This window comes from Schistocerca cancellata, chromosome 3 (genome assembly GCF_023864275.1).
Source record: "Schistocerca cancellata isolate TAMUIC-IGC-003103 chromosome 3, iqSchCanc2.1, whole genome shotgun sequence".
Lineage (NCBI taxonomy): Eukaryota > Metazoa > Arthropoda > Insecta > Orthoptera > Acrididae > Schistocerca > Schistocerca cancellata.
The window spans coordinates 402,537,012-402,564,089 of NC_064628.1; the positions used below are offsets into that span (position 1 = coordinate 402,537,012).

At 38.6% G+C, this 27,078-nt stretch overlaps 1 protein-coding gene across 1 annotated transcript in view; it reads right to left on the reverse strand.

Annotated features, from left to right (window-relative positions):
* Positions 1-27,078, reverse strand: part of LOC126175148 (uncharacterized) — a 215,756-nt gene that overhangs the window by 101,436 nt on the left and 87,242 nt on the right. Inside the window, exon 9 of the mRNA XM_049921710.1 lies at positions 3,503-3,670. Within this exon, the coding sequence (XP_049777667.1) occupies positions 3,503-3,670 (168 nt within the window). The remainder of the gene's footprint in view (positions 1-3,502; positions 3,671-27,078) is intronic.

Sequence of the window (27,078 nt, forward strand, 5' to 3'; positions counted from 1 at the left end):
GTAATGTAAATATGCCACAAAATTAGAAAGCTGCCTACACATACTTTGCTCTTTGTTAAAATGGAAAGTCGAACAATTTGTACAAGTTACAAAAAGGGATGATCATAGGAATTTTCTATGGTGAATGTGTATGAGTGGCCTGTACCTGAATTTGTAGCAAAGGATACCAACAATGCCGGTGCTGTTGCGACGTTACGTTTCTGATCATCAGTCTCTGCACCAATGTCCTGATTTAAATTACAAATCTTTCCACAATTTCTCATGGAGTGAGGGGATGCAACACTGTTTGTGGGTATCCATCCATCAGATGAGGACATTAAGCTTGGCAGTTACATAGGTGCTATCAGAGAGGAGCAGGTTATGTGCTGGCACCATGTTTCAGTTCCCCCCGCCCCTTTCTGTTCAAAAAAGGACGAAATATAATATGTTTTACTAAACAGAATAGAAACAAAACTGGAAAATCATTTATGTGAACATCAAGGTGGTTTTAGGGAGGGCAGGCCATTTTCTGAACAAATACTTAATTTGAAGTCAATCATTTGCCACAGATTACTGAATTACTGTAGTAATATTTGTTGGTTTCGAAAGGCCTTTGATCTGTTGACATACTCCCTATAGACAGAATAGTCACAGAATTTGGTGTAAAGTCTAAATTAGGTAATCTAATTCATGAAACACTTAGAGACACAGTATCTCCAGTGAAATTTATGGGAGAAATATCTAAAGCCTTCGAAATAAACACAGGTGTACAGCAAGATGATGGTCTCTCCCTAATTCTTTTTAATTGTGTTCTACAAAAACACTGAAAATTTGAAACAAAAAACTAAACAAATATAAGATTTCGCCAATTTGATTGGGAAGAGGAAACAAAAATAACTTATTGGAATAAACTGTCTTGCATTTGCAGATGACTTTGTTATACTTTCTGAAAATGTGACATAGGCTGTAATGCACATTAAACTTTTAGGAGAAGTAGTCAGTAAGAGCGCCTCATTAATTTCTGCAGAAGAAGCCAATTTTTTAACACTTTTCTGAAAACAGATATTAGCCAAATAGAAAAGCTTTACAATTGTAATACCTTCAGAAGATAATTCAAAAACTGGTTTGGAAATAGCTGCTGTAGAGGAAAAGACACACAAAATGGAAAGGGTCTATGGTATAACTAAAGAACTAACAACAAATGATGTGAGTCAAAAGATGCAAAAATAAGGCATTAAAATACAGAAGTAAAGACAAAATGTCTATATGCAAGTGAATATCTAGTACCAAACTATAATTTAGATAAATAGTAAATACCTGAAATGTGAATCATTAAGAAAATATTAGGCCCACAAAAAGCTATGGAAGGTTGAAAATTATGTAGTAGTGATGAAATTTATTGAAACAGAAAAAATTCAGAAGTAATGAGAAAATGACAGTGTCATTTATATCAAATGACAGACAGTAGATTAACCAAAAAGGTCTTCAAATATTTGTGGTATAAGAAGTCATCAGCAAGTGGATACACAAAATAAAGAAGTATTTAGAAAAAGTAATAGAAAAGCTGAAGAAACAACTGGCAGAAATGTTTAAGAAAAAAGTATTTAATATGAAAGGATTACATGGTGGGAGAGTGAAAAAAAGCTTGTCTGAAGTTGTCAGAAGACAGGAAGAAAAAAACATTGTGAACAAACAAAACACTGTGAAGAGATAAGCAGACGGGAAAAAAGAACAATGAATAAGGAATTGAAATTAGCATATGGTCCTTAATAAGCCCATCCAAACAGATCAAAGCTAATGGTAACTGAGATAGTGAAATTAAATGAGGTGGTGATGTGGGAATTAGGTAGGAAAGAAGTAGATGAATTTTGCTAGTTGAACAGCAAAATGACTGATGATGGCAGAAGCAAAGAGGATATAAAATGCTGTATTTCCATAGCATAATAAGCGTTTCTAAAAAAGTGAAATACATTAACACTGAATATAAATTTAAGTGTTGGAAGTCTCTTCTGATGGTATTTTTCTCAATTGTGGCTTTTTATTGAAGTGAACCATGGACAATAACTAGTTCATACATGAACACAATAGAAGTGTTGGAAATATGCTGCTACAGAAGAATGCTGAAGATGAGATGAGTAGACTGGGTAGCTAATAAGTAATTATTGAATCAAAATGGGGAGAACTTTATGAAAAGAAGGGGTAGGGTAGTAGAACACACCCTCAAGTATCAAGAAATAGTTAATTCAGTAAACACAGTGGGGGGGGGGGGGGGGGAGGAGGTAAAAAAAATATTGAAGAGAGAGACTAAAGCTTCAGCAGGTTCAAATGGACATATGTTTCAGCAGTTATGAATAGATAAATATACTTGCACAAGACAGACTAGCATGGCAAACTTTACGAAAATAGTCTTTCGACTGAAGGCTACAACAACAACAAAGTGATAAACAAGCTGACAGCAATGCAATTTTGTCATCCGAAGTTTTCCAAACCTTTCTTCACAAGTCTTGCGTATGTCTTCTTTCTGTATAGCTCCTAAGCCAGCACAAATCACTGCAGTGGTAGTGCAGCAGAAATAAAAATTGATTGTTTTCAAGCATCTTCTACATGGTGCAAAATAAACAGTAGATCATTAATCAAAAGGTCATGTATGTAGCTACAATATTTAAGAGAAAGTGCATCACTGTTGTATGAACTGAGGTACACATTACATGAACAAAATGTTAGTTTTCCTGAAAATCCTGTATGATGCGTGTGTCAAGCAACTTAACAATTCTGTTCTTTTTATTTTATATTTAACAGTGCCACTGCTCCAACTCTATAGTCAACTTACTTTGCTTTACCAAGGGATTGGATAACAACCTCTTTTCATACAACAGTAATAAACTTACTTGAAGTTTACTCAATCTTGTAGAACTAACTGAATTTTTAGCCATTTCAGAAATAATATGGTTCTGAATATTGCGCTCTCACAGTACAAAAATTAGCATTCCTTCTTGCAGCAGCATAAGAGATTACTTTAAGCAAAGAAACAGCTAGTAATCCCAGCAATTAAAGTTTACCATGACTTTTCTTCTTAATCATCCTTTTCCCCATTTTCATCATTGCATTTCTTAGCTTCACATCAACTCCCAGCAGCAGCAATTAAAGTGTTATGCATGACTTTCATTGTTTTAGTTCTCCTCATTTGCACTAGCCTAATGAAAACCCAGCTCACACACAGGCACTGCATTTTGGTAAACAGAATCTACTTTAGCTCAAGCATGTGCCTCTAAAAATAATAAGTTATATTTTTAGTTACCATTGTGTAAATGTCAAGCTACCTGTCGATCAGCAGGTATCAGATATCCCTACTCGTATCAGCAGTAATCGAGCAGATATCATTGCATAATATTTTCACTTACCACATTGCAAGTTATATTCAGTTCAGCAGCTGAAAGTATTAATTAACCACAAAGCAGCAAACATGCGCGAAGCCTCTTTGCACCTGTGCGTCCAGTACGGCCGGTTCTGGAATGTTACTGACCTTCCCTGTCAAGAAACGCCACCATTTCCTGACACTCCCTTGTGCCACCGACCCACAGCACGAGGCGGGCATTCACTGGCGCGGGACCCCGGACAGGGGGTTCCCGGTTCCCAGCAGGGAGGCAGCTCGCACCTCCCAGGTAAATGAGTGAAGGGGACGAGATGCAGACTGCAAGCAACAACCGCTTATAACATTGTGCTGTACCACTTCTGCTCAACTGTCTCCAAATCAAATCACTGCCAACGCTGCTTCACTAATAAAACAGTGATACCTCAGGTGTGCTGCAATAACTACAATAGGATGTTTATATGAAGATACCTGTATTCCTCTATGTTTCGTGCCTTGCAGCAACCGATAGTGTACTGAAAAATGGCATCATTGCATCTCCATTGCACCTTTTATCACTTTCACTTCAAAGTACAAGACACATTGCAGAATCTGCATAGATTTTCAGCGGTATTGATGACAGAAGTAAGATTTTAATACTGTTTCAGTTGCAGCAGTATGTCATACATTTGGGTAAAGAGCACTGAGTAGGGGCCCTCGTAGCTCAGTGTTAACAAACAGATAATAGCGCAATGTACAAGTAAACCATGACCACTAGTGCTCTGCAAATGTGTACATTGCCTCCTTGGATAGGGTTCAGAGTGGTGTTATGTACACATATTCAAAAAGTTTCTATCCAACATAATGTAAGGAAAAATACCTAATCATCCACTCCTACTTTTTTTTATGATTTAGGCATAAGGATGGAAAATTGCTGTTAGCTACCTGGCAAGTACCAGTATTCACTGTTGCACTGCCTGATAAATAGAACTGTATAGTAAATAGGAGTCTGCTGTTACAGATGTTATGTGACTATTTTCTTTGAAAAATGCCCATGTAATGAGGTAAGTATTAAATCACCAACAGAAGATATACTGCAGCTACTTAAAAGAACTGAGGAAACGCCGTCCGTTTTCGATGTAGCAGCTCTACCTCTAATTTACTGCTGCGTGTTGCATTTAGCTGGAGTACTCACAAACAGTATTAAGCAGTATAGCAACAGAATATTGTTGATCTAGTGTCCAGATTAAGTTCCTATGATTTGCTTATTCTTTATTAATGAATAACTTCACTTGTTGCACATCCCTGACAATTCTATGGGGCACATCAAATGAATGAATGAAGAAACAAATGAATAAAGAAAGGATGATGGTGAATGATGCAACCAGTCACAAATGGATAAAATAACAAAGAATGAATGAATGTGTACATTTGTCCTCTGGTTGGACGGGCAGGAAATCCCACAATATTTTATGAAACTCATTAGCACTTTCATAGAGTTCATTTCATGAGACAGCACTGTACAAATTGGCACAAAGAACACTATAAGTTTGCAGCTATGCCATACTGAACAACCTGCTGTAGCAGAGTATCTTCTAATAAAATCAACTCCAAATTTTACTGTGTAACAGCCCAAAGTCAAACAGACAAATCATTTCTGGAATATCATTAAAAAATGCTGCATGAAATAAAACAGCAGATAACATCTGCATGAAAGTCGGGGGCTTACAGCAAAGTATGGCATCGGATATGGTAGGCATAGTGGATGGCAACAGTGTTTATGGGTTTAAAGGGACAAAACATCTTCCTCATTGCACTGGAAAGTCATGTAAAATTATATGAGAAAAAGGATAATTGTCAGGTCCAGGGTCTGTAATTAAAATGTACTGTGTTTTTACCGTCTTTTATAAAATAGCTCTGTGGACTTTATTTTAAGTTACCTCATTTATTGCTTGCTAGTTAACTTGTTAATTCTGGGAGAAGAGGATTCATGCCAACTGCTTGGTATTTAAGGTACTGTCTGCTAATGTGATCAAAGTAAGTTTGCCAACCGTGTGCATCCATTCAAACCTTGCTGATTTTCCATTCCGCACCGCAGTCCCTTTGTATCATTACGCCATAGGGCATTGTTTTGAAACTGAAATGCCACAGCAGGCAAATCTCATCATCTCCTTGTTGAAACTTTGGTGTGTTTTCAGTAATAAGGCCTGTTTTTCTCTTTTTTTCTATTAATACTGGAGGGCTTGGTTTCTGCCTCTTTATTGGTACATGGGTGTGTAATTATCCTCATAGCCATTTTGTGTTCAGTTTCGCGAATGAGGGGTTAAAGGTCATTTATGTTTTAATTCTTTTTTTTACTGCAAGGTAATACTAGCAGTGACTAGCGCCACACACAGAATTGTCTCTATTATCCATGAGGTGTCTATACCTGATTTATGCTGAGTGAGTACCCCGATGCAGTCAGTCGGATTCTGAGGCCACAGGTAGCACTGCCCCTTGACCAACAGTACCCACGTGAGAGGGGGGAAATTATATATTAACTGGCTGTCCAAAAATATGATAAGGTGAATTGTTAATTCTTGTTGTAGCTGTCATGTTGAAGCAAAGATACTGTATAAAATGTTTTGTGTCCTAATAATTATATTGTATCTCATTATATGAACTGAAACTTAGTGATAAGCAATTAATTCTCAATGAACTGCAACAAATTTCCTTGCCTCTTTGATTTGCACTGTTGAAAGTATTGGCTTCCATAATTGTGATAGTTAAGTGCAAAGTTTATTTGTCGTCGTTCAACATATACATATTTTCATAATCATATACAACATTTTGGGTTTCCTATGTTTTCAACAGTAATGTGGGTCAGTGTGACAGTGTATTAAAGTCTTATCTGAATGCAAAGTAAACACAGCAGCACATGTTCAGGGATGTGCACATTTATGACATTCAATCAATTTGGGACTTATCGTTTTTGATCTTAATATGTTTTTTAATTAACTGTTGAAAGTTTACAAGCAAGTTTTTCTTAATTTGTTTGTTTGATCTTTAAAGTATATGTTATTCAATAAATATTTTGGTCACGAATAATGTTCAACCCTTACTTGGGCCTAGTCCTCCCTCTCCTAAGGCAACCCCATGGAGTAACTCTGTACCACAGACCACAGCGCATAAGTAGAAAGTACTTTAAACCCACTCAGGGCATGCACTGCAGTGAAAGGTACCCAATCCGTATCCATCCCAGACACTGAAAATGAGGTGCGAAAAATTTTATTTTAAAATCCACTTTCCCTCAGGAAACTTATGACTTTATTAGCTGCTGTCCCATCTTCAGCAAATACGATGGCATCATTCCGAGAGGCTTTGAGGGGAGTACAACACACATTGATGGATCCTCTAATTACTCTCAGACAGCTGAGGGCTGTGGGAATCCACCATTAAAGCTGTCAGTGAGTTCATTTCTCAAATACCAACACTGCCCGGTGTCAGGGTGAATGCTACGGTAGTTCTGGAGCTGTGGAGGTCAACTAATAGGTCTTGAATATTAGGAGCCACAAAGTTTGTGGGGTAGAGTCTAGATACGCCCTGTAACAAACTTATGGAGTCACAACAAATCGGGAAGTCCTCCATTATGAGAATTTTAATATACTGCAGAGCCTGTGATACGGAGACCAACTCCGACAGTGAATACACTGCTTGCACTTGGCAAAGAATACTTCTTGTGTTCCTTTGTGTATGCAGCATCCAGCCATCCTGATTTTGGTTTTCTGGGATTTTCCTGAATTGTTCAAGGCAAATATTGGGTTGGTTTCTTTAAAAGGGCATGGGCAATTTCCTTCCCCATTCTTCCTTAATCTGAGCTTGTGCTCTGTCTCTAATAACCTCATTGTTAATGGGACACAAACATCAATCTTCCCTGCTTTTTTGGCATGTGCAAAAGCATAACCAATCCTATCAACTTTCAACCCATCTGTGCAGAGGCATGTTGTACTTGGGTGGTTGTGGAGAACCAAATGGAACATGCATCTGAGAATGGGTGGGATGAGCATTTTCCTTAGGGCCATAGGTCCATCCAAGCCATCAGACTAGGTGCACATCACAGTGGGAGGAGGGGCAGAGCAGCAGGGAGGGGGGTGCTAGAGGTCGCTGTAGCAGGGACTCCCATTCTATCATAGCTGCTCCACCCATTTTTGTGTGACAAACGGTCAGAACCGACAGACTATGACCACACAGTTTATCAAGAGTTTCTGGCACCTGACCCTCAATGGTGAGCTACCAACTCCCACCAGGAGGCTGTCTATGGGCCTCATATTGGAAGGCTCCAGTTTCCAACTGCACACCACCTCAGTGAAACAAGCTCAGTATTGACTGTGCTACTGACACAGAAGCAGCACACCCATAGTCCAGGCAAGATAAAAATCAATGCTTCGTAGATTAGCAGATGAAGTGTATGGTCTGCATGCCAGGAAATGCTGCTCAGAAATCTGAGGGCATCAAGTTTCCTCGTGCAATCTGCCTCAAGCTGACGTACATATGGTAACCCGCTAACTTACCAATTGCAATGGCAAAGAGGGTACGTTCAGATCCAGTACCTGAGGGACCCTTGTTTCTTGCATGTATTGACTGCTGCGGGTTGAACCTATCCAGGATACAGAACAGTTGCACACCTAGGAAATACTGGATAAAAATGGGTAAGCAGCTCCAGAAGAACCACTCTTGCGGTGTGAACAGGATATGATGGCATCAGGTGTATTTTACGCCTTCTGCAGGTCGAAGGATGCAGCAGTAAGGTGTTGGCAGTAAGTGAAAACACTACACATTGCAGATTCAATATGAATCAGTTGGTCTGTGATTGACTGGAATGCCCAAAAGCCACTTTGAAATTATGATGAATGTCTTCTGGCTTCAAGGTACCAACACGATCATCAGTTGAGCAGTCTTCCCAATAATTTACACAGCTCATTTGTTAGAGAGATTTGTCAATGGCTAGTCAAAAGTCGAGGGTCTTTTTGCAGTTTCAGGATAAGAAAATAATGCCCTCCCACCATGGAGCTGGGAGGAACTCCCTTCCCCATCAAATATGATTGAAAAACCCAAGGAGGTATTTAATGCCGTTGCTAGTGTATTTGAGCATTTGACTGTTAATTTACTGGGTCCAGGGGTGTTTGATTAAACTGAACAATGTGTGATACAATGCTTTGTGCACACAAGGATAAGGAGTTTTGCTCCATCCGGCATTTCCAGGTAAGGAAATTAGGATGGTAGTTACTGCTTGTGGACACTTCAATGAAGAGTGCTGCAGAATGTACAGCTAGGCCTCATTATCACTACAGGTGTCATCACTGAGGGAGATGCCAAGAATTATTGTAGATGGCGGGTGGCTACAAATGTAAAGGAGTTTAGTCTGTACTTGAAATAATGGGGTGTAGATGTTACATACTGCACCTAACACTTATGTTTCCCATTTTCATATCAAAAACCATGTCTTTGCTCGAAGACTCTAGAATGCTATTAAATATTACATTGAAATATGGTGTTTGTGCTGCTGAAGTGCCCTTCGACAGTCTGAGAGCTGCAGCTGTTTCTTCAGATCACCAAGGTACGTGCTTCCAGTGAAGAAGGTGTGAAGAACAGGATACTGTTCCTTCCAATGTGTGTGCAATTGTGTCAATAGTATCTTGCAGAGATCGGCCAAGGCTTGGCCATGTGCACAAAGTCCGGCCCTCTGTTCCTAAATAGTCTGGCAGCTGTTCATGTGTGTGAGCGCGCGCGCGCACCTGACCACTGAGGGTCAGGTGCCAGAAACTCTTGATAAACTGTGTGGTCATAGTCTGTCGGTTCTGACCGTTTGTCACACAAAAATGGGTGGAGCAGCTAGGATACAATGGGAGTCCCTGCTACAGCGACCTCTAGCACCGCGCGCGCTCTACTGTGTGTGCGCGCGCGCGTGAATGCGAGTTGCATTTGCACAAGTGTGTTTGTGTATGCTGTTCAATTTCGAAGATGGTGTTTTTAGCCAAAAGCTCGCTTTCCGGCAGTCTTTTTGTTGTACGTAACTGCAACTCCACTATATTGTGAGTAGCACCTATCTTTTTTATAATACTGTTCAGTAAAATGTTTGATTCCCAAACATCTCATAGCCTCATTAAGCTTCATAATGAACTGCCTATAATTCCATCAACGGTCTTAGTTATCTTGACACTGGTATGATAAGCAATAACTGTGTGCGAAAGATAGAGTGAAAGTTAAATATTCATTACATTTCTTACGTGTCAAACAGTTCAAGTTACCAAAATGAATTATTGGCAATTGACAGCATGCCAAGTGGATAGTATTTTGCCATATAGTTAACACCCAAAACTTCCTTACCTACTGTGATACATGAGCAACTACAGATGGTTTTCAAAGAAATAATGTAATATTATGTCAACAGCCCTTGATAGCTGGTGAAATGAGGATTAGCATTCGGGTTTGTAACAATATAAGTGAAGGAATCATACTTTTCATTTTATACTGAGCATTAGCTTTTTATAAGCTACTGACCTTACTTGTCCCGAATAGTTTGATTAATATAGACTGTTTCAGAATTCTGTCACAACTGTAGTTGCATGAGTATGTTAGTGAGATGATATTGTGTAAATGTTACTGTGTTCTGGGAAATGTAGCTGATTTCAGCATGGCAACATGGTAAAGACAAAAAGATGTACAAGACAGGTGAAAACAAATTGTTCCTGTTGTTGCAGTGTCTGTGTGATCCAGTACTCATTGTGTTTTTAATAATAAATGGTTTATTTGTAAAGTTATTGGCCACCCTGGTGTAACCTGTTAATAGAATCAGCTGGAGACACTAGCTGTAGCTTGTAAGTCCCACAAGATTCGCATCTGTGTGAAGTTTTCAGGTGTAGAATGTTCGCCTACCACACTGTCTCGTCCACGAGCAATGCCGCCCCCTCCCCTCCTCCCTACCTCACCACTGTTGTTGCCTTCCCTATCCTGCTGCCTAAGCAGCTGGATGCAAGTAACACTGTAAAAACTCTATAACTCCTATGATCTTTTTCTTGACCAGTTTTAAAATTGCTTTGGAGGTGAAAGACCTTGTTATCGCATGAGATGTGGATTTTGTTTGAAAAGTTTGACATTATATTGACTGGATGGAATTGTTCAAACTCGATCTTAGTACCTTGATAAGACAGATAGTAAAATGTTTTGTATTCCTGGATTTTTTTCTCCCTCTTGGAAACTGAACATGTCAGTGTATGGGTGGGGGTGTTCTGGTCATTAGTGCAGCAGGAGGATGTGTGTGCAAACCTCTGGCAATTAAAACATATCACAGAAGGCGTATGTTTTGACATCACACCTACAAACAACAACCTTAATTTTCTCAGGTAAAACATTTTCATTGAAGGCAAACATGAAAGCTCAGTGTCTACCGTATTATCCTCAGGCCATCTCCGAATGTGACAAACAAAATGGACTCCACGATGCTCTAGGTTAACATGCAGTTCTTCATCTGCTTGTAGCATTACATGCCAATGGAAGGTGATATCTTGAATTCTGTTGGGTTTGTTATGAGGAAGAGGCAGAAACTGTTACATCCCCAAGCTTGTCACAGGTCTGAAGCCCGTGTAATTGACTAGCATTAAAAGTTTTGTTCAACAAAGATCTATTTCCTATTTTCTCTATTGCAGCAACTTTTGTGAACCTATCCTCAATCTTTTCAATGAAAAAGAGTGACTTCGTCGTCGAAAAATATTCTGTGTCACTTCTGGAGCGTACCAAGAACTGAACGAACTGTGCACTTCCATTTTTCCTCACCTGTCTCTCATTCCGTGGCATGGTCAAAGATACAAATGCCATGGTGTTGTAAGCTTCTGCATTAAAATCTATCTGCTGAGACAGCTACACCACTCACTCTGATTAGAGGCTTAAAGGTGCCACACCTGACACCCCCCTAACCCCTCCCCTGAACTGACTCAGTCGTACACAGAGAGACCTGGAGTTTTACACAGACTGTAATTACACAGTAATGCAAAAAATATAGAGTGTTTGGCTTCATTAAATTCAAGAAATATATTTTATAAAAACAAGTAAAAATAAAGCTAAGTTCAACTTGAGATTATTCAGCTTCTGGTCTAATTCACGATGAAACAGTTTGCGGGTGAACTGCCAGATGTCAATGTCCAGTGGACAGTGTCTGTTGGACTCTGATGTCTGGCCATTCACCTGTGAACTATTTCATTAAGTTAAACTTCATTTCTCAACATAATCATCTCAATTATTTAGATTAAGTATCTGTCATACCTCACAATGAGTTTTATAATTTTCGCGTCATAGGTGGCCACTAATGGTACATTATGCCAATTATTCACTGAATTCTTCCCCTCCACACCCTTTTTAATAAATTGTACCAAGGAGGGTAAGAAAGAAAAAAAAAGGACAATGAAACATTAAGATGAAAGTTTCCTCAAGAGAAAGCAGCAGAAGCTACTCAGTATGGATACCACAGGACAGGAGGTACCTGGAAAAGAGCCCAGGAAAGTTGGCTCAAATCTCTTGCATATATTATACACCCCGCACAAAAAAAGTTCTGGCCTGGCTGCTATGTCATTCTTTTGCAACCATGTACCACTGCTCGATTTGTTTCCTTTGCACTGTATGCAACATGATGTTCACTAAATATTATTTGGCTGTTTCTACTATGAGAAACCAAAAATTAATAAACTAGCCCGAAACCTGCACTGATGTGAGAAACACTGGCCACATAACAAAGTGAAACTATTCAAACACGAACTGTTCATTTTGAGAGTGATTTTTGCGGACAGGAGGTCTCCCGATAACATGTTTCTTGTCTCCTGTTTAGTATAAGCCAACATGTCAGCAGACACCTCGAAAATGCTCGTGGATAAGTAGGAATGGAGGTTAGATGGCAATGAATTTTAATGTTATGCTAACAAACCCATCCATTCTAAAAACTTTATTTAATCTCCTCATTTACATTAGAACCAAACACCATATTTCTACTCATATCTAACTGCAAATTCCCCGAAACACACTTCTTTTTTCCTTATCAATAATGATGCATGATTTTAATGATAGGAGTACAGTGTCACATTTTTGAGAATTTTGTCATAGGAACAATATTTTTTTATCCTACCATGAAACCTCTGTCAGTGGCTTATGTAATCCACAAAAAGAGACATTCTTCATCTTGCTGTGATGATGAGCATCTAACAGCCCTTTTGTACCTACTGGTAACCACCACACTTATGAAAGTAGTAGCTGGTATTCCTATTACTATTCCACTAACCTCAAGTAACTTGTGCTGATTATTATTTTAGTGTCATGTAAATAAATCAACAGATATTTCCAATACAGTATCTGACAACAGTGAGGGACTTTTACTTTCATTTTCAACACACAAAAACTGTTTTGGCAGTGTTAGCTCCTGTATGACAATTTCCTAACCTACTGAATAATAATTTTCCACCTTGGTCATCTTTGAACTTTCTAAATACCAGGCAGTCTTTTGAGTTTCTCTCTACTACTGTCACATCTACAGTAAATTCTGCTCAGTCATCTTTGTTCTGCTGCTGCATCATTATGAAACATGGGGCACTTCGCAAATACAACATATCAATTATTTACTTTTCGTAGTTCCTGAATCTCCCGCTCTTCTAACTCTTATTTCTATCTACCGGAACAATAGACATGATGTTTCAATTTAGTCTGATTCCTGAATCTATTCTTTTTCCCCTTCATTGGAACTTCTGTCTACAATACAGACCTACACGATTCTATCATCTTAAAGACAGATGCATGCACTACTATTGTAGGTCTTTTCTTCTGCAGTTATCAGTTAACTTACAAAAGTTAGGCTTGCTCCTTATCACTGATGGATTAGACAGAACACTGAATGTATGAATGAGTCATCACTTGCCTGAGAAAGTCACTATGGCACAGTCTCAAACTAAATATTGCATATTCAATACAGTACTGAAGAATATACCTTTTGTCCGATTTGTGTAAAACATATTAATGTACAGCTGTGTCATTCTTTTGTATATATTCATCAAATGTCATGGACCTCACCAAGGCCATGTTCAAGTTTGTGGAAAGAGTTAAGTTATAAATTAGTGAGTACTTGCTGAAAACGATGTCTGTATTTACAATCTGCTGTCATTAATCTGTTCCATCACAGTTACGATTCAAAAGGCGATAAGTGTCAAGAGTCTTGATGCAGAAAATTGGTTATCTTGGAGCTCTGACATCCTCTTAGATCCACATATTGGTAAAGTGAATCACGATAGACCCCTGCTTGGCACCAAATCGCACATCGCGACATACAACTACTATGCAATTACTGCAGCCTGAAATGCATTTTTGCTTCTCTGATCTATTTTAATTTCTTTGAACAACGGTTTTCTCATCATCATTCTACGTTTCTGTGGATAAATTTGCTCTGGCGACTTCGATGGGCGGGTAGGAAACGTTCCCATTTTGAAAATTTCTTAAGCATCGTTTCTATTGTAAAGTAAGTAAAAGATGCACAGTACTTTCATCATTTAAATGTGAAGCAGCAGTTATTAGCATAATTAAAAACCAGTAGTTGATAATTTGGTGTATGTCTGTGGAGTATTCACTGTATACAAAACTGATGTTACGGATCGTAATTACTGAAGCAGCATTAGTAGTGATTCTGATTTGGAGACTTCTTTCGTTTCACAAATTATAGTATGTTTACCTCTGTCGATGCATACTGGCCTCGGCCTTCTGTAATGTTGCGAATGTGTCGAACAGTTAGCGTAGGTGTGCCTGTCCAAAGGACCGCCACTCATCGCTCGGCGTCGCTCGACAATGAACGAAGTCGCGGCTTCTCATCCTCTCTCAAATCATGTATCTTTTTTGCAGTGCGCACATTTGCCGACGATATCATCTGCTCCGAGAACAAAAAAGTTTGGATGCTGCTAATGCCAGTCTCTTCCTTGCTGCAAGGCGAACCCTCCTGCTGAGACAGCAGTATTAATTAATGTTTTTCGGCCAAGGTCGCGAGTCTTATTCACTGTGTCGCCTCGAGGCCAACGAGAAAGACAGGCCCCGGTGCGTGAACGTGACGTCACACTCGGCGTCTTGATTTGCTAGTGGAAGCAACGTGTGTGAAAGAGCGTTGGTATTTGCTGCGTTGTTTTTCGTACTACGGAAGTGGAGTTTAACGAAGTGCATCAACAGAATACGTGTGTATATGTGAATGTGTGGTGGTGATGCATCCACAATTTGTTATGTTTACGGTGTTGTGTGCGAAACATTGATAATTGTAAGCAAGGTATGTTAACCTCAAATGCATCTTCGTTTACTACTTTAGAAGATTCTAACCGTCTGTGTGTGTTTATCCTGACGTGATTTTGAGATCTTACACCTCACTGTAACTTCGAGGTAACGTATTGAAATACGGTTTCATTTTATTTCTAGATCTGGAACTCTTGAAATGCCACGTCGATGTAGTGTGTTCGGCTGTCGGTCGAATTATGATTCCGAAACAGAGAGAACGACTACATTTTCTTTGCCATCTGACGAGAGTCGACGTGCACTGTGGCTTCGAAATATCCCAACAGACTTAACCAAACTAAAACGGCCAAATATTTGTGTAAAACACTTCGATGAATCATGTGTAATTCGAGTGGACATAATTATGGACAGAGGACAACTGAAAAAATTTCCCAGAATAATCCCAAAACTCACCGAAAATGCTGTGCCAACTATTTTTCCTAACACTCCCTCATACTGTTCTAAATCAACTACAAAAGTGAGACGTCTTGCTGATGTGGAAGACGATCATCTTAAAAAAGCTATTCAAGACAGTATTGAGTCAAACAACTTACACCTCCAACAAAATTCACTTTCGTGTCTCAATGATATTTCTGTATTTCTAGAAGGCCAGAAAATTTGCAGCAACAAGTGGTCTGTGATTAAAGATGATGAAAAATTGCATATCTGTCTTTTGGGATTAGACAGGGGAATACCTTGTGTTACTGCATTCATCACTGTTAATAGTGATTTGAGCTTTAGAGTAAATGTTAGTGAAGGAATTCATTTTGCGATTAATGCCTCCTTCAATGATGTGAAGAAATTAACTTCCATAAACGTATTAGAAAATGTAATGTCAATGGTTGAGAAAGGGGAAATTTTGCCTAGTGTTACAGATAAAATAAACTGTGCTGTCAATTGCTTGCAAACTATCCCAAATTATGATGAAAATGCACAACTGAAATTTATTGTAGAACAACTCCATGTATCACAAATCTCAAAAAACAACAGACACTATGGCAACAACACCATGATAGTGGCATGCTGCTTGTATGTACATTCTGTCAGTGCATACAATGCCTTGAGGAAATGTGATTTAATGTTTTTACCCCACCCACGAACCCTGCAGAAACTAATTTGTAATTACCAGCTGGTCACTTCATCAGTTCAAACGAGTCCTTATTTAGAAAACAGGGTGAAATATTTAGAAAAACATGAGTTGTTAGTGTCTCTGTTGTTAGATGAGATTTATGTGCAACCACAACTTTCATTTAAATCTGGCTCAATACATGGGAGTAGCTTTTTTCATCCTGAGACGTGTGCCAAAACAGCACAGGTTTTTATGGTCTCTTCCCTTTTGTCTAAATATGTTGATGTTGTAGCAATTATACCAGTAGCTAATATGACAAGTGAAGAGCTGAAATCTTTGATCAGTAATGTTCTGTGCATGGTGGAAAGAGTGGGCTTCAAAGTTGTCAGTCTGATAGCAGATAACAACAGTGTAAACAGGAAGGCATATGAACTGTTCACCCCCAATAGAATTCTCCAACCCAGTATTGAACACCCTCTAGATCCTTCCAGGAAACTTTTTTTTATGTTTGACACTGTACACATTCTGAAATGTATCAGGAACAATTGGCAGACAAAGAGAAGTGTTAATAAAGTGTTACAGTTTCCTGACATGACTGATCATTCAGTAATATTGACAGCACAGTACAAGCATTTGGAGTTGGTATATGAGAAAGAAAGAAACTCTTTAGTCAAATATGGCCACACACTATCAGCTAGAGTACTGTATCCATCGTCTATTCAAAAACAAAATGTGAAATTAGCTCTGAAAATTTTCAATGAAAATAACATAGTAGCTTTGAAACATGCAACAAAGGATATGCCTAATGTTACTGAGCACATAAATCAGACAGTGACTTTCCTACAGGTGATTGTGAACTGGTGGAAGATTGTGAATGTTAGAAGTGTATTTGAAGGACAAAGATTCAATGATCCTTACAGAGAAGCCGTCAGGAAGACAACAGACAATCAGGTGACATTTCTAAATAATCTGTGTCATTGGCTAAAAGTTTGGAGAGTATCTGTACCAATAAGTGATGCTTTAACATCACAGACATTCCAGTCTTTAATATTAACAACTGAATCTTTTCTGCAGATAATTCCATACTTATTTGAGAAATATGACATTGACTACATATTGCTAGGAAAATTTCAAAGTGATGATTTAGAGGGCCGCTTTGGGTGCTACCGACAGTTGAGTGGGGCAAATTACTACATTAGTTACATCCAAGTCTTAGAAAATGAAAGAAAATTAAGATTCAAAAATGATGTACTGTTTGCAGCTCAAAATGATAATGTGCACTTGAAACACATAATTCCTGCCCAACAACAGCTAGACTGTAATATTGACATTAGCTTTTTTTCTGATATTATGGACATCACCTTCGGTATGGATGATGTTCCACCGAACATGTTACCTATTTTGACATACATAGGAGGTTATGCAGCTAGGAAAGCCCTTCAAAAATCTAAGTGTGACAAATGTACTGAATGGTTGCAGCTGAACAAAGAAGTTGAGGTAGATTCTTCTTACAATTTTGTGAAGGAACTGGACAGGGGTAAACTGACTTTGCCTACAGAGACAGTAGTGATCACAGTTGGAATAGTGTGGCATACAGTCTCTCTACTTGTGAATGACTTTCTTCAGCAATTTATGTCATGTGGTAAACAGCTTTCCATTTCTCAGAAGATATGCATGTCAAAAGTTGTGAAAGCAGTGGATAATGCTGAATGTATGTGTTTGCTTCACAACACATTGTTAAGCAAACTGGAATATGTATCTCTCTGTGCCAACAGGATACTCATTAACAATTTTGAGAAAATGCATAATGATAAGGCAAGTAAGTCCAAAATAGATTCAAGGAAAGTGAAGAAGCTTAGGACTGACACATAAGTTTGAAGCCCTCTACACAGATACCATTACTTTTTTTGTACTGCCTCATGTTATTAAGTTTTACAGACATCTCACTGTTCTTATTGTACAATTTTATTTCATTATGTAGCACACTATTTTTGATTTTTGCTTTGTAAATAGTGACCAGATGTGTTTCCATGTTTGTGAAAGCAACTGTTGGTTGGGTACTGGTCAATATTTTTCTTTATGTATCTCACTGTTTGAAAATCGTATTCACATGGAACTGTCAGGATACCCAAGTTTTTAAACAGCACTCTCCAGTGAGCTCTCTAGTTACTGTTTAATATATTATGTATAACCCTTTGTTTTAGTTGCAAGTGTTTCTATATTTTGCCCATTTACCTCCCAGAAGATTCAGTTTTGTGATGAAAACTCCCGTATCACTGCTAGGAGAATGATGTATATATAATATGTTTAGGCTTTGGAACATATTTGTGTCCCATATGTTTATGGCTAATATTTCTATATGTTTTTCTCCACTTAATGAAATAATATCATTTTGGACTTCATACATAATGCCTTCCTTAGCATACATGCATGGCCCACCATCCCGCATAAAGGTTCTGCTGTACTGAAATGCTAGATTATAAGAGTTTAAATCATTAAGACTTATTTAAGGTGTGCTACATCAATCTTCTGTGATGCAAATGAGTGAGTTGTCTATAGTCTGCAGTTCCACTTGTAGTTGCTGGACTTTATTTCTCATGGACAGAATATTTTGGTGGAGGATTAAGAAACCTTACCTTGAAGGTTTCTCTCTCTTTTTGTCCTTGACTAAAAATCCTTTGGATGAAGAGCAGGCATGATTTTCTGTTTCCACACAGTACTACAGAATGTTGCTTCTATTGACTTCTCATTTTTCAAAACTGCTGTTGATGTTGTTACTGCTGCTGATGGTGATGCTGCAGCTTCTGATGTTGGTGAGGATGATGTTTTCAGTAACTTACAGATAATGCCATGGAAACACCATGGATTGTCAGGAATTTGTTTATTTCCTCTGTGAAGTATGTTTATTTTTTTTGTCATACTTGCATCTCCACCCTCCCATTCAGTTCATTTCACATAGTAGGAAATAGAATGTAACAGACTCAATTCCTCCTGTTAGATTTCTTGTGTCTATTCATGCTTTACTGATAATGAAAAGTGCAACAGGGTACACTAGTAGCCCACTTGATTGCTTGAGTTTTCATTTCTTTATTTTTGTTCAGACTGCAAACATTACACATATAATCTACAAATACATAATGCTGATACTTATGTTGTTTCTGTGGCTGGTTTGTTTACATTAAAATTACATTGAACACAGATGTGTCATTATAAGGTAGCATACATAGAGTGGAGCAGAAAATAGATCTTGGTACAAATGCTTCAGTGTCTCCACACTTGGCATCAATACCTCAGATTGCATGTCCATATATGAGAAAGTAAATTCTACTGCAAATATTGTTTGATAAAGTAGTGATACTGCAAATATGGTTGTAAAGCATTTTTGGAGAACTTTGTGTCAAATTTCTTTTATATAGTCAGGCATTTAGTCTGATTGAAGCATATGTTTTTGTTTTTCTTGGTGTCACATCCATGGCAGCAACAGATTTTGTGATTATTTGGCTAATTCTGTCATATTTTCTACAATGCCTGTAAAGAATTTATTAGAAGTGTAAACTGCCTCTAAATTTTTGAGAATAGTATCATTAAATGAATAATAAATTGACCTAAGGCAGTATCGTATTGCCATGAAATGTATAGCACCAATAGGTTGGAACATCTTGTTTCATTAAAACCTTCAAAGGGGCATATAGAGTCACTTCTATTGGAAACTTGAAAGCTCACAGTAAGATGTAAAATTATATTTACAAATTTATCACACTACTGTAGTGAGTTTAAAAGATGCCACAAATTTCCCTGCCTAATGTTTATGAACTAACCTATTATCTTACCTCAATTAATATCAACTGTTACGAGTAACAAAAATGTGTGTTTTTAAATGCATTAAAAATTTGTTAAAATAAATTATGTATGTAAAATGTTTGTTCCTGTTCATTATTGTCTTGATACCTGGTTCTTGCTATACTACATTTCAGTTAGGAATGAAGTGAAAAGTGAAAAACATCTACTAATGTTTATTTTTGATATATTCAAGTCTCTCTCTCTCTCTCTCTCTCTCTCTCTCTCTCTCTCTCTGTGTGTGTGTGTGTGTGTGTGTGTGTGTGTGTGTGTGTGTTTTGGAGGGGGGGGCGTTATTAGGACAGAGAGACCTTGATATAAATTCATGTTGTAGAGAAAGCATAAAGCTAAAGAAATTTTAATGTTTATCAAGTAGTGCTTGGTGCTGATTTGTGGAAACTACATGTAGTACACTGTTTGATGATAGTTTATCTCAGGTGTTGCAGATGTAAGCCAACAAACACATGTGGGTGCATTCAAAAAAGTTTTAGATACTACTGTCCTGGATACAGGGCCCCTCATAAATTGAAATTGTCCTTTCAATTTGGAAATTCATTTCCTTTTATTCGGTTCCTTCTCCATCAGTTCCTTCTATTTGTATATGTAGGTGCTGCTTGACAGTTAGGGGGCCAGTAGAGAAGTAAACTGGTAATCCAAGATGGTAAATGTTCAATTTTATATTGGAACTACTTAGAATATACAGTGAGCATAAAATGGAAAAAAATACACAACTTAGATTATGCATTTTGTAGTGTCATCTTCAGACACAAACCCATATATATATTGACAGAAAGTACTTTTTTGACTTCGTAGCCTTGTGAATGTCTATTAAAAATTACTACACAGTCAGTACTCAAAGTAGAAATTTTTCCATTGTGGAGAACACTGAAATGATGTAGCAGTTCTTCCAAAAACTAATAGCCCTTATTCCATAAACATAATATCTGCATCAACACTGACTTCCTCAAGAGACAGGCAAGTGACAAGTTCTTGTGAAACTACAGGTGAGATTTTTGTTTTTGGTAGAACTGACTGCCAAACAACTGCATAAATATGTTAAAAGTTACTTTATTTTGCACAACCTGTTTCGAGGAAACCTCTTCCTCATTATCAGGTGCCTTTTTCTAATTGCAATGAATAAAACATGCAAGAAAAATATAGGTGAGAATTTGCTTCTGACAATTCGATACATTAGGTTTGTTCATATCCAAGAACGTAATAATTCCTATCTTAAAGTATTTAATAGAAGCAATTTTATTATGCCTCTTAGAAACAACGTGGCATTTATGCAAAACAGGAAATAAGATACATCTATTACGTTCAGGTGAGTGTTGTCAAAACTGTGGCGTAATGCACAACTTCGTCGAAATCATTCTGTAGAGATGAGCATCTTTTGTAATTAAATTTTCACTCATTAAAAATGAAACACCTTGGAGAAAAATCGGCGAAATATAAGAGGAAAAATATCGGCTGCTCACATTTTCTTTCGTGTGAGGAAAACAACACCTACTGAAAGCAAAGGCGGTTTACCTATATTTCTCTGCGCCTTGCGTGAATGTAATCTAGAACGGAAATGCCTACGACACGTCTATCTTTTAACTTGTTTCGATCACTGTGATTTGAATATTTCGCTATCTGTTAGAAATGTTCATACACTTACAAATAATGTTATGAACGGAATTATATGTGAGAGCCTGTCGAAAATTAGTTGTGTGTAACTGCATTTTAGAAAAAAATCTGTACACATTCTTTCCTTTCGTTCATGCAATATTGTGAAGTGTAATTACTTTACCGGTTACTGGAGACAAAAATGTCTAAAACCACATACATCTAGACGTAAACTGTGCTTGGTTACTAAGCAAACAAATGGAATAAACTCTTAATTGGGATGCATATGTTTTATTTGTCATGCCAGACCTGCTGTTTTTCAGCTATTAAATACGTGTACATCAGCGTTCTTGATTGATAGGTTTCTAAGTATATCTCGCATAGAAGTTTACCAGTATTCAGAAATCTAGTATATGTGTACCCAGCACAACTTTAATTCATATAAAACTTTCGTGGACGCATTTTAGAAAGAGGTGCTATCTGTTCTGAAATGACAAGATGTTAGGACGCTGCCGGTCACGTGACATCCTCTGTGTGACGTACGCGGCGCGGCCTGTCTTTCTCGTTGGCCTCGGTGTCGCCTCAACTGACGTCACTGTCTGTCCAAAACCCACATAGGAGCTCTAACCCACGCGTGTTCCCACGCTCTGCCAAAGAACTCCAACTGCAAAATAGGCACACTGCACCACACAACAATCTCCACGCCCCCTCCCAACACATCCGCAAAACGCCACTGTTCACCTCGGCTTGAATGTCACCGAGCCCGGTGAGCTCACTGTTCGCACAGCCCGCTCAAGGTTTTCAATGTCTTGCGGAACTAGTTTCCCCCTCCCGTGTATGGTCGTAGCCAACGATGGTCGAACCTGCTTTCTCCTGTTGCGCACACACCTCTGTCGACTAGCTTTCACACGACTCTCGATTTCACCGTGAGGGTCGAAGTAATATCGATCTTACTCGATGTCGCTATATTAACTCTAGTTCCGAGTGACAGTGTCACAACTTATAATGTATTTGAAACTTCCTGGCAGCGCACACTCCGCTGCAGAGTGAAAATCTCATTCTCTCCTAATGTATTTGTTTTCAAACTGTCCCGAGTTGATGAGCACAGTACGCCCTAAACACTGAACGGGAGCAAATTGTTGGAATGCTCCTCAGTCCTCACAGTAAGTGGGATTGTGCCACTCTGAGCGAAACGAAAAGTTAGGGATACAGCATTCCGTCAAACATGTAAATGCAGGCTTAAGGAGTCCCAACACACTGTGGCGATCACACATAGATATGGTTAATGTGTCACCTATTACACTCTCAGACCACACGACATGGACTACAGCTCAATATTTGTGATAAGTGGTAACTTGCATAACTACCAGAAGCGTTCGGTGTAACCGGATCACTGGCTACCCGATTACTTATTTATAATTTTTCACAATGCCTTTTTTCATCGTATAGTTTTTCGGAAGACTGAGCTGCCAATTGTCTGTCGATACAAACGTAGTACATTTTTCCATCAAATCATCAGATGTTTTTTAAATAGGAATGACGAGCTTCTCCTTAAAACTAAAGGAAACTGAACATTCTAAAGGTATTTTACGTATCTTTCACAGATTTGGGAGTATTAGGCCCACTGTAATTGTCATAGCCCTTCTGCGAGTGGTACCTGTTGTCGCGTCAGTGGCATTGACTAAGAAATAACTAAAACTGAACAAGTTCACTTGAAATCCATGCCTATACAAAATTTGAGTCAATTTAGTCCCTGTCTTAACCACAATATTCCATAGAGCCTTTGAACAAAAAACCGTGGCTTGGGAGAAGGTAGACACTATAATATAAGAAGGGGAAGGGTAGCAGGAATAATCCATAAACCTTGCATCCAATGACAGTGTCTTCCATCTGTTGCAAAATCGTAGAACATGCCCTTGACTCAAACACAGGCCTCTCAAACAGGATGGCATCTTCCATGCCAACCAGCTTAGTTTCAGGAAACATTGGTGTTGCTTAATCCAACTTGTGCTTTCCCCACATGGCATCCTCAGACAGATGGTTCAAGGCAATCTGATGGATATAATATTACTAGTCATCCAAAAAGCATTTGACCCAGTATGACAACTCTTTATTAACAGCATGATCATATGGTGTCTCAAACGAACTATGTAACTGGATGGAGGTTTCGTCAGCAGGAAGGACAAGGCACATAGTCTTGGTTAAAGTATCATCAACTGACGAAGTAACTTCAGGTAGACCTATGTTCCAAGGTAGAGGTCTGGGACCCTTTTGTTTGTGTTATATATTACTGGTTTTGCAAACTATATTATTACTAATCATAGACTTTTGCAGATGATGACAAAGTACTCTCAGAAAGAAGTTGCACAAATATTCAGTCAGACCTTGATAAGATTTCAAAGTGATGCAGAGTTTGGCAACTTGCTTTAAATTTTCAGGAAGGTAAAACTCTGCACTTCTAATACTGCAGAAACATACTATTGTATGACTGCAATATTGACAAGCCAAGTTGATAGAACTGACTCACACAAATACCTGAATGTAACAGTTTCTTGGGATAAGAAATGCAATGATCACAACTTTGGGTAAAGCAAGTGACAGACATCATTTTATTGGTAGGATACTGAGAAAATGCAGTCAATCTACAAAAGAGATTTTTACAGAACACTCATGTATCCCACATACTGCTCTCGACATAGGGTAGGGGTGGGCAAAAAATATTGATATTCTTTCATAATAAGAGAGATGTATATCACCAATATCTAAATAATCAAGGTATCAGTTAGTCGACATTAAATATTGAATATCGGAAGTGATTTTTTTAATTGTCACTCTTTGATTCATACGTGCTATAACTCTCATTGACGTATTTCTTGCCCATTCCAGCTACTACTAATCTTTGCAATGTAACAGCAGATTTCTTACGATGGGCTAAATTTCATTTCATATTCAGTACTACAAATTTGGACATGAATGTATGTGTGTTGCATGCTGATGAAAGTCTGTTACTTCCATGTGTCATTTCCACCATTTAAAATGATACATTCAATGTGCAAAACAAACACATTTGATGACCACTACTCCTCCCAACAATGAGGCAGAATGTGCACTTGTCTTACCCATTGAGTGCCTGAATCAAGATAAGATAAACGCACTGTGAAAGCAACTTAGACCCAGCACAAAAGTCTGCGCATTAACGCACTGGTATTTAATGGAAAATGGACTATTGTTGCCTGAAATTTTTACAGTAAGTACAATATTTCATGTGAAGAACACGTATCAGAAGTGTTTCACTACTGAGGTTTCTCTTATTTAGTGATGGGCCAAAAATATTCATATTTCAAAATATCTATATTTTTAAAAATCTGCCCATCCCTAATCTAGGGGACTTTGACCACATAAAAAGAAGGGCAGCTTGAATAGTCACAGGTTCCTTTGACCTATGGGAGATTGTCAATGACTTGCTGCAAACCAGAACTGGCAGACACTCTAAGACAGACATCAACTATCCCATAACAGACTGCTTATGAAGTTCAAAGAACCAGTATTAAATGAAGAACCTAGGAATATAGTACAGTTCACTACACATCACTCCAATAGGGACCAGAGAGAGGCAATTAGAGGAAATACAGCATGCAGAGAGGCATTTAGCAAGTATTCCTTCTTGCATGCTTTAATGACAGGGTTGCCACAAGTTCTGGAAATCAGGAAATTTCAAACACATCAGGGAAACCAGGAAAATATCAGAGAAATTTGAAGAAAAAAAAAGCACTGGAAAAATCTTGTCTTTGTCTCAGTACATGAAATTGTTTGTTTTCTGAGATGTCATGCATCTTCTCTGGCTGGGCACAGCTGAGTATGTGCACAACTTCCCTACTCTCTCACTCTTGCTGCTTCTCCTGTTCCTACCACTCCTCTCGGCTGGCAGTCAGTGCTGCCACCACTTCCTGCCACTAGCAGAGGCAGGAAGGCGAGATCTGATTCTCAGAGATTGTTGATGCAGTGGCCAGAGATGGTGGTTGTGTATGCACGAGTTGTGTCAGAGTGCCTGTGTGGATGTGTGTATGCTCTTGTTTTCTGACAAAGCTTATGGCTGAAAATTTAGTTGTGAGAGTATGACTGTCATTTCTTCATGCCTGTCTGTGGCTTAGCAATCATGTTTATGGCGAGTTACTACCTATCCTCATTAGTATTGATTCTCAGAGTATTTGCGCAAGTTATCTGTTGCACGGATTGATCAACACAGTCTCATTTCATCAACATGATGTCTGTGACAAGTGAATTGCCACACGAGTGGACTTCGACGACAGGCCAAAGCCGCAGGCTATTTCTATGGGTGTCTCTAACTGATTGGGCATGCTGATCTGAAGCCCATCATTTCCCACTAACGTGCAAGCCCTGCCCATCGGATCTAGTCTCACCGATTTGCCTGCAGCTCGGGTCTGCTTGTGTAGCATAATGCCACGGATTTTTGTGGTTTATCCAAGGACCCAGGGCTGCGGTGCGGTGACCTGAGGCCACGGGTGATAGATTTCAGGAAATGCGACTGTCTCATTCCAAGTACATTGTGCAGTGCAGCATTTTGTAGACATTTTATTTATTCTAGTACATTTTGGCACTTTGAAAATAATTTATATATTAGAAAGTATGGATGATAAGAAGAAAAAAATTGTGGCAGTTGCTGGTGGTATGTATGCTATGTACTCATATATTTCTTAAAAGAAAGATCACATAATAGCTGTAAAATAATGGACATAACACAGTGACTAATAACTGACAATAATGAACATAGCAGAACCAATATTTTATTGGTGGTTACTTATAGTGTTGGTTTAGGCTACATAACTCTTCCCTGTCTTACAAACTTCTTTCAAGAGGGCTACTTTCTTCTGAGGTTATTTCTGATATCGGTGAAGGTATTTTAAATCTGTCTTGTAACTCCAAGGAAATGTGTATTTTTGTTACAAATGTGTTTCATTTTATTGAAATAAAATAACAGTAGCCTTCATGAAACATATATACCATTTGCCTTGCTTTTGCCACTTAAAACAGGTTCATTACAAAAGATGTTGTGTTAGTACTTAAGATTTCTGCTCATACAGAGGAGAAATCTACAACAGGGCCCCAGCCTTTGCAGCATCTTTCCCCTTCTGTGCTGCATGTCTATCCTCTTGCTATTACTTTTCCCCTCCCTTGGGGAACACGTCTGTGATGTTTTTGGGAAGGTTCCGCACTGTCTGCAGCTGACATAAGAAAAGTCTCATCACTGTTTTTCATTTCTTTTTCCTTCCTTCATTCACCTTCTCCTGTACTTCCTCCGCTTTGTCATTTGAAGCTCCTATTTTTCTTCTTCCTCCCTGTGCACTCCTGAAGGCTGGCCCATACGTCTTTAACATAACAGGTGACAGGGGAACATGTAATTCCCAGCCCAGGTCTACAGATAGGGTTTGCTCATACCCCCTGGTACAGAACAGGCTAAGGAATGGGTGATTGCCTGACTATTACCTTCCCAAATTGCCGATTGGCCCCTGTCAGAGGTCTGGGAGATGTTATCTGAGGTGTCAACAATCACCTAAGACGAGTGTGCCCCCTTGTGAAGTGGGCCCTCAGTTGGAAGGAGCGCGCCATCGGAGATGCTGGCAATCGTGGAGGATTTTCCCACAATGAGCCAATCATCTTCACAATCAGCATCTATGAAATGTAAACGGAATGAGGCTAATGATTTAAAGACCATACCAACTACACCACTGTTCCTCATGGTTTCACATACTGAAGAGCGTCAGTCCTTTGCAACGGTAAATTTGTTTATTATTCAGAAACTGCCATACTAGGTCCAAAGGGACTTTGCTAGCCACATATGTAGACAGTGCCTCATCATCAAAACTGATCATAATTCACCCTCATCAAGTCACAGATG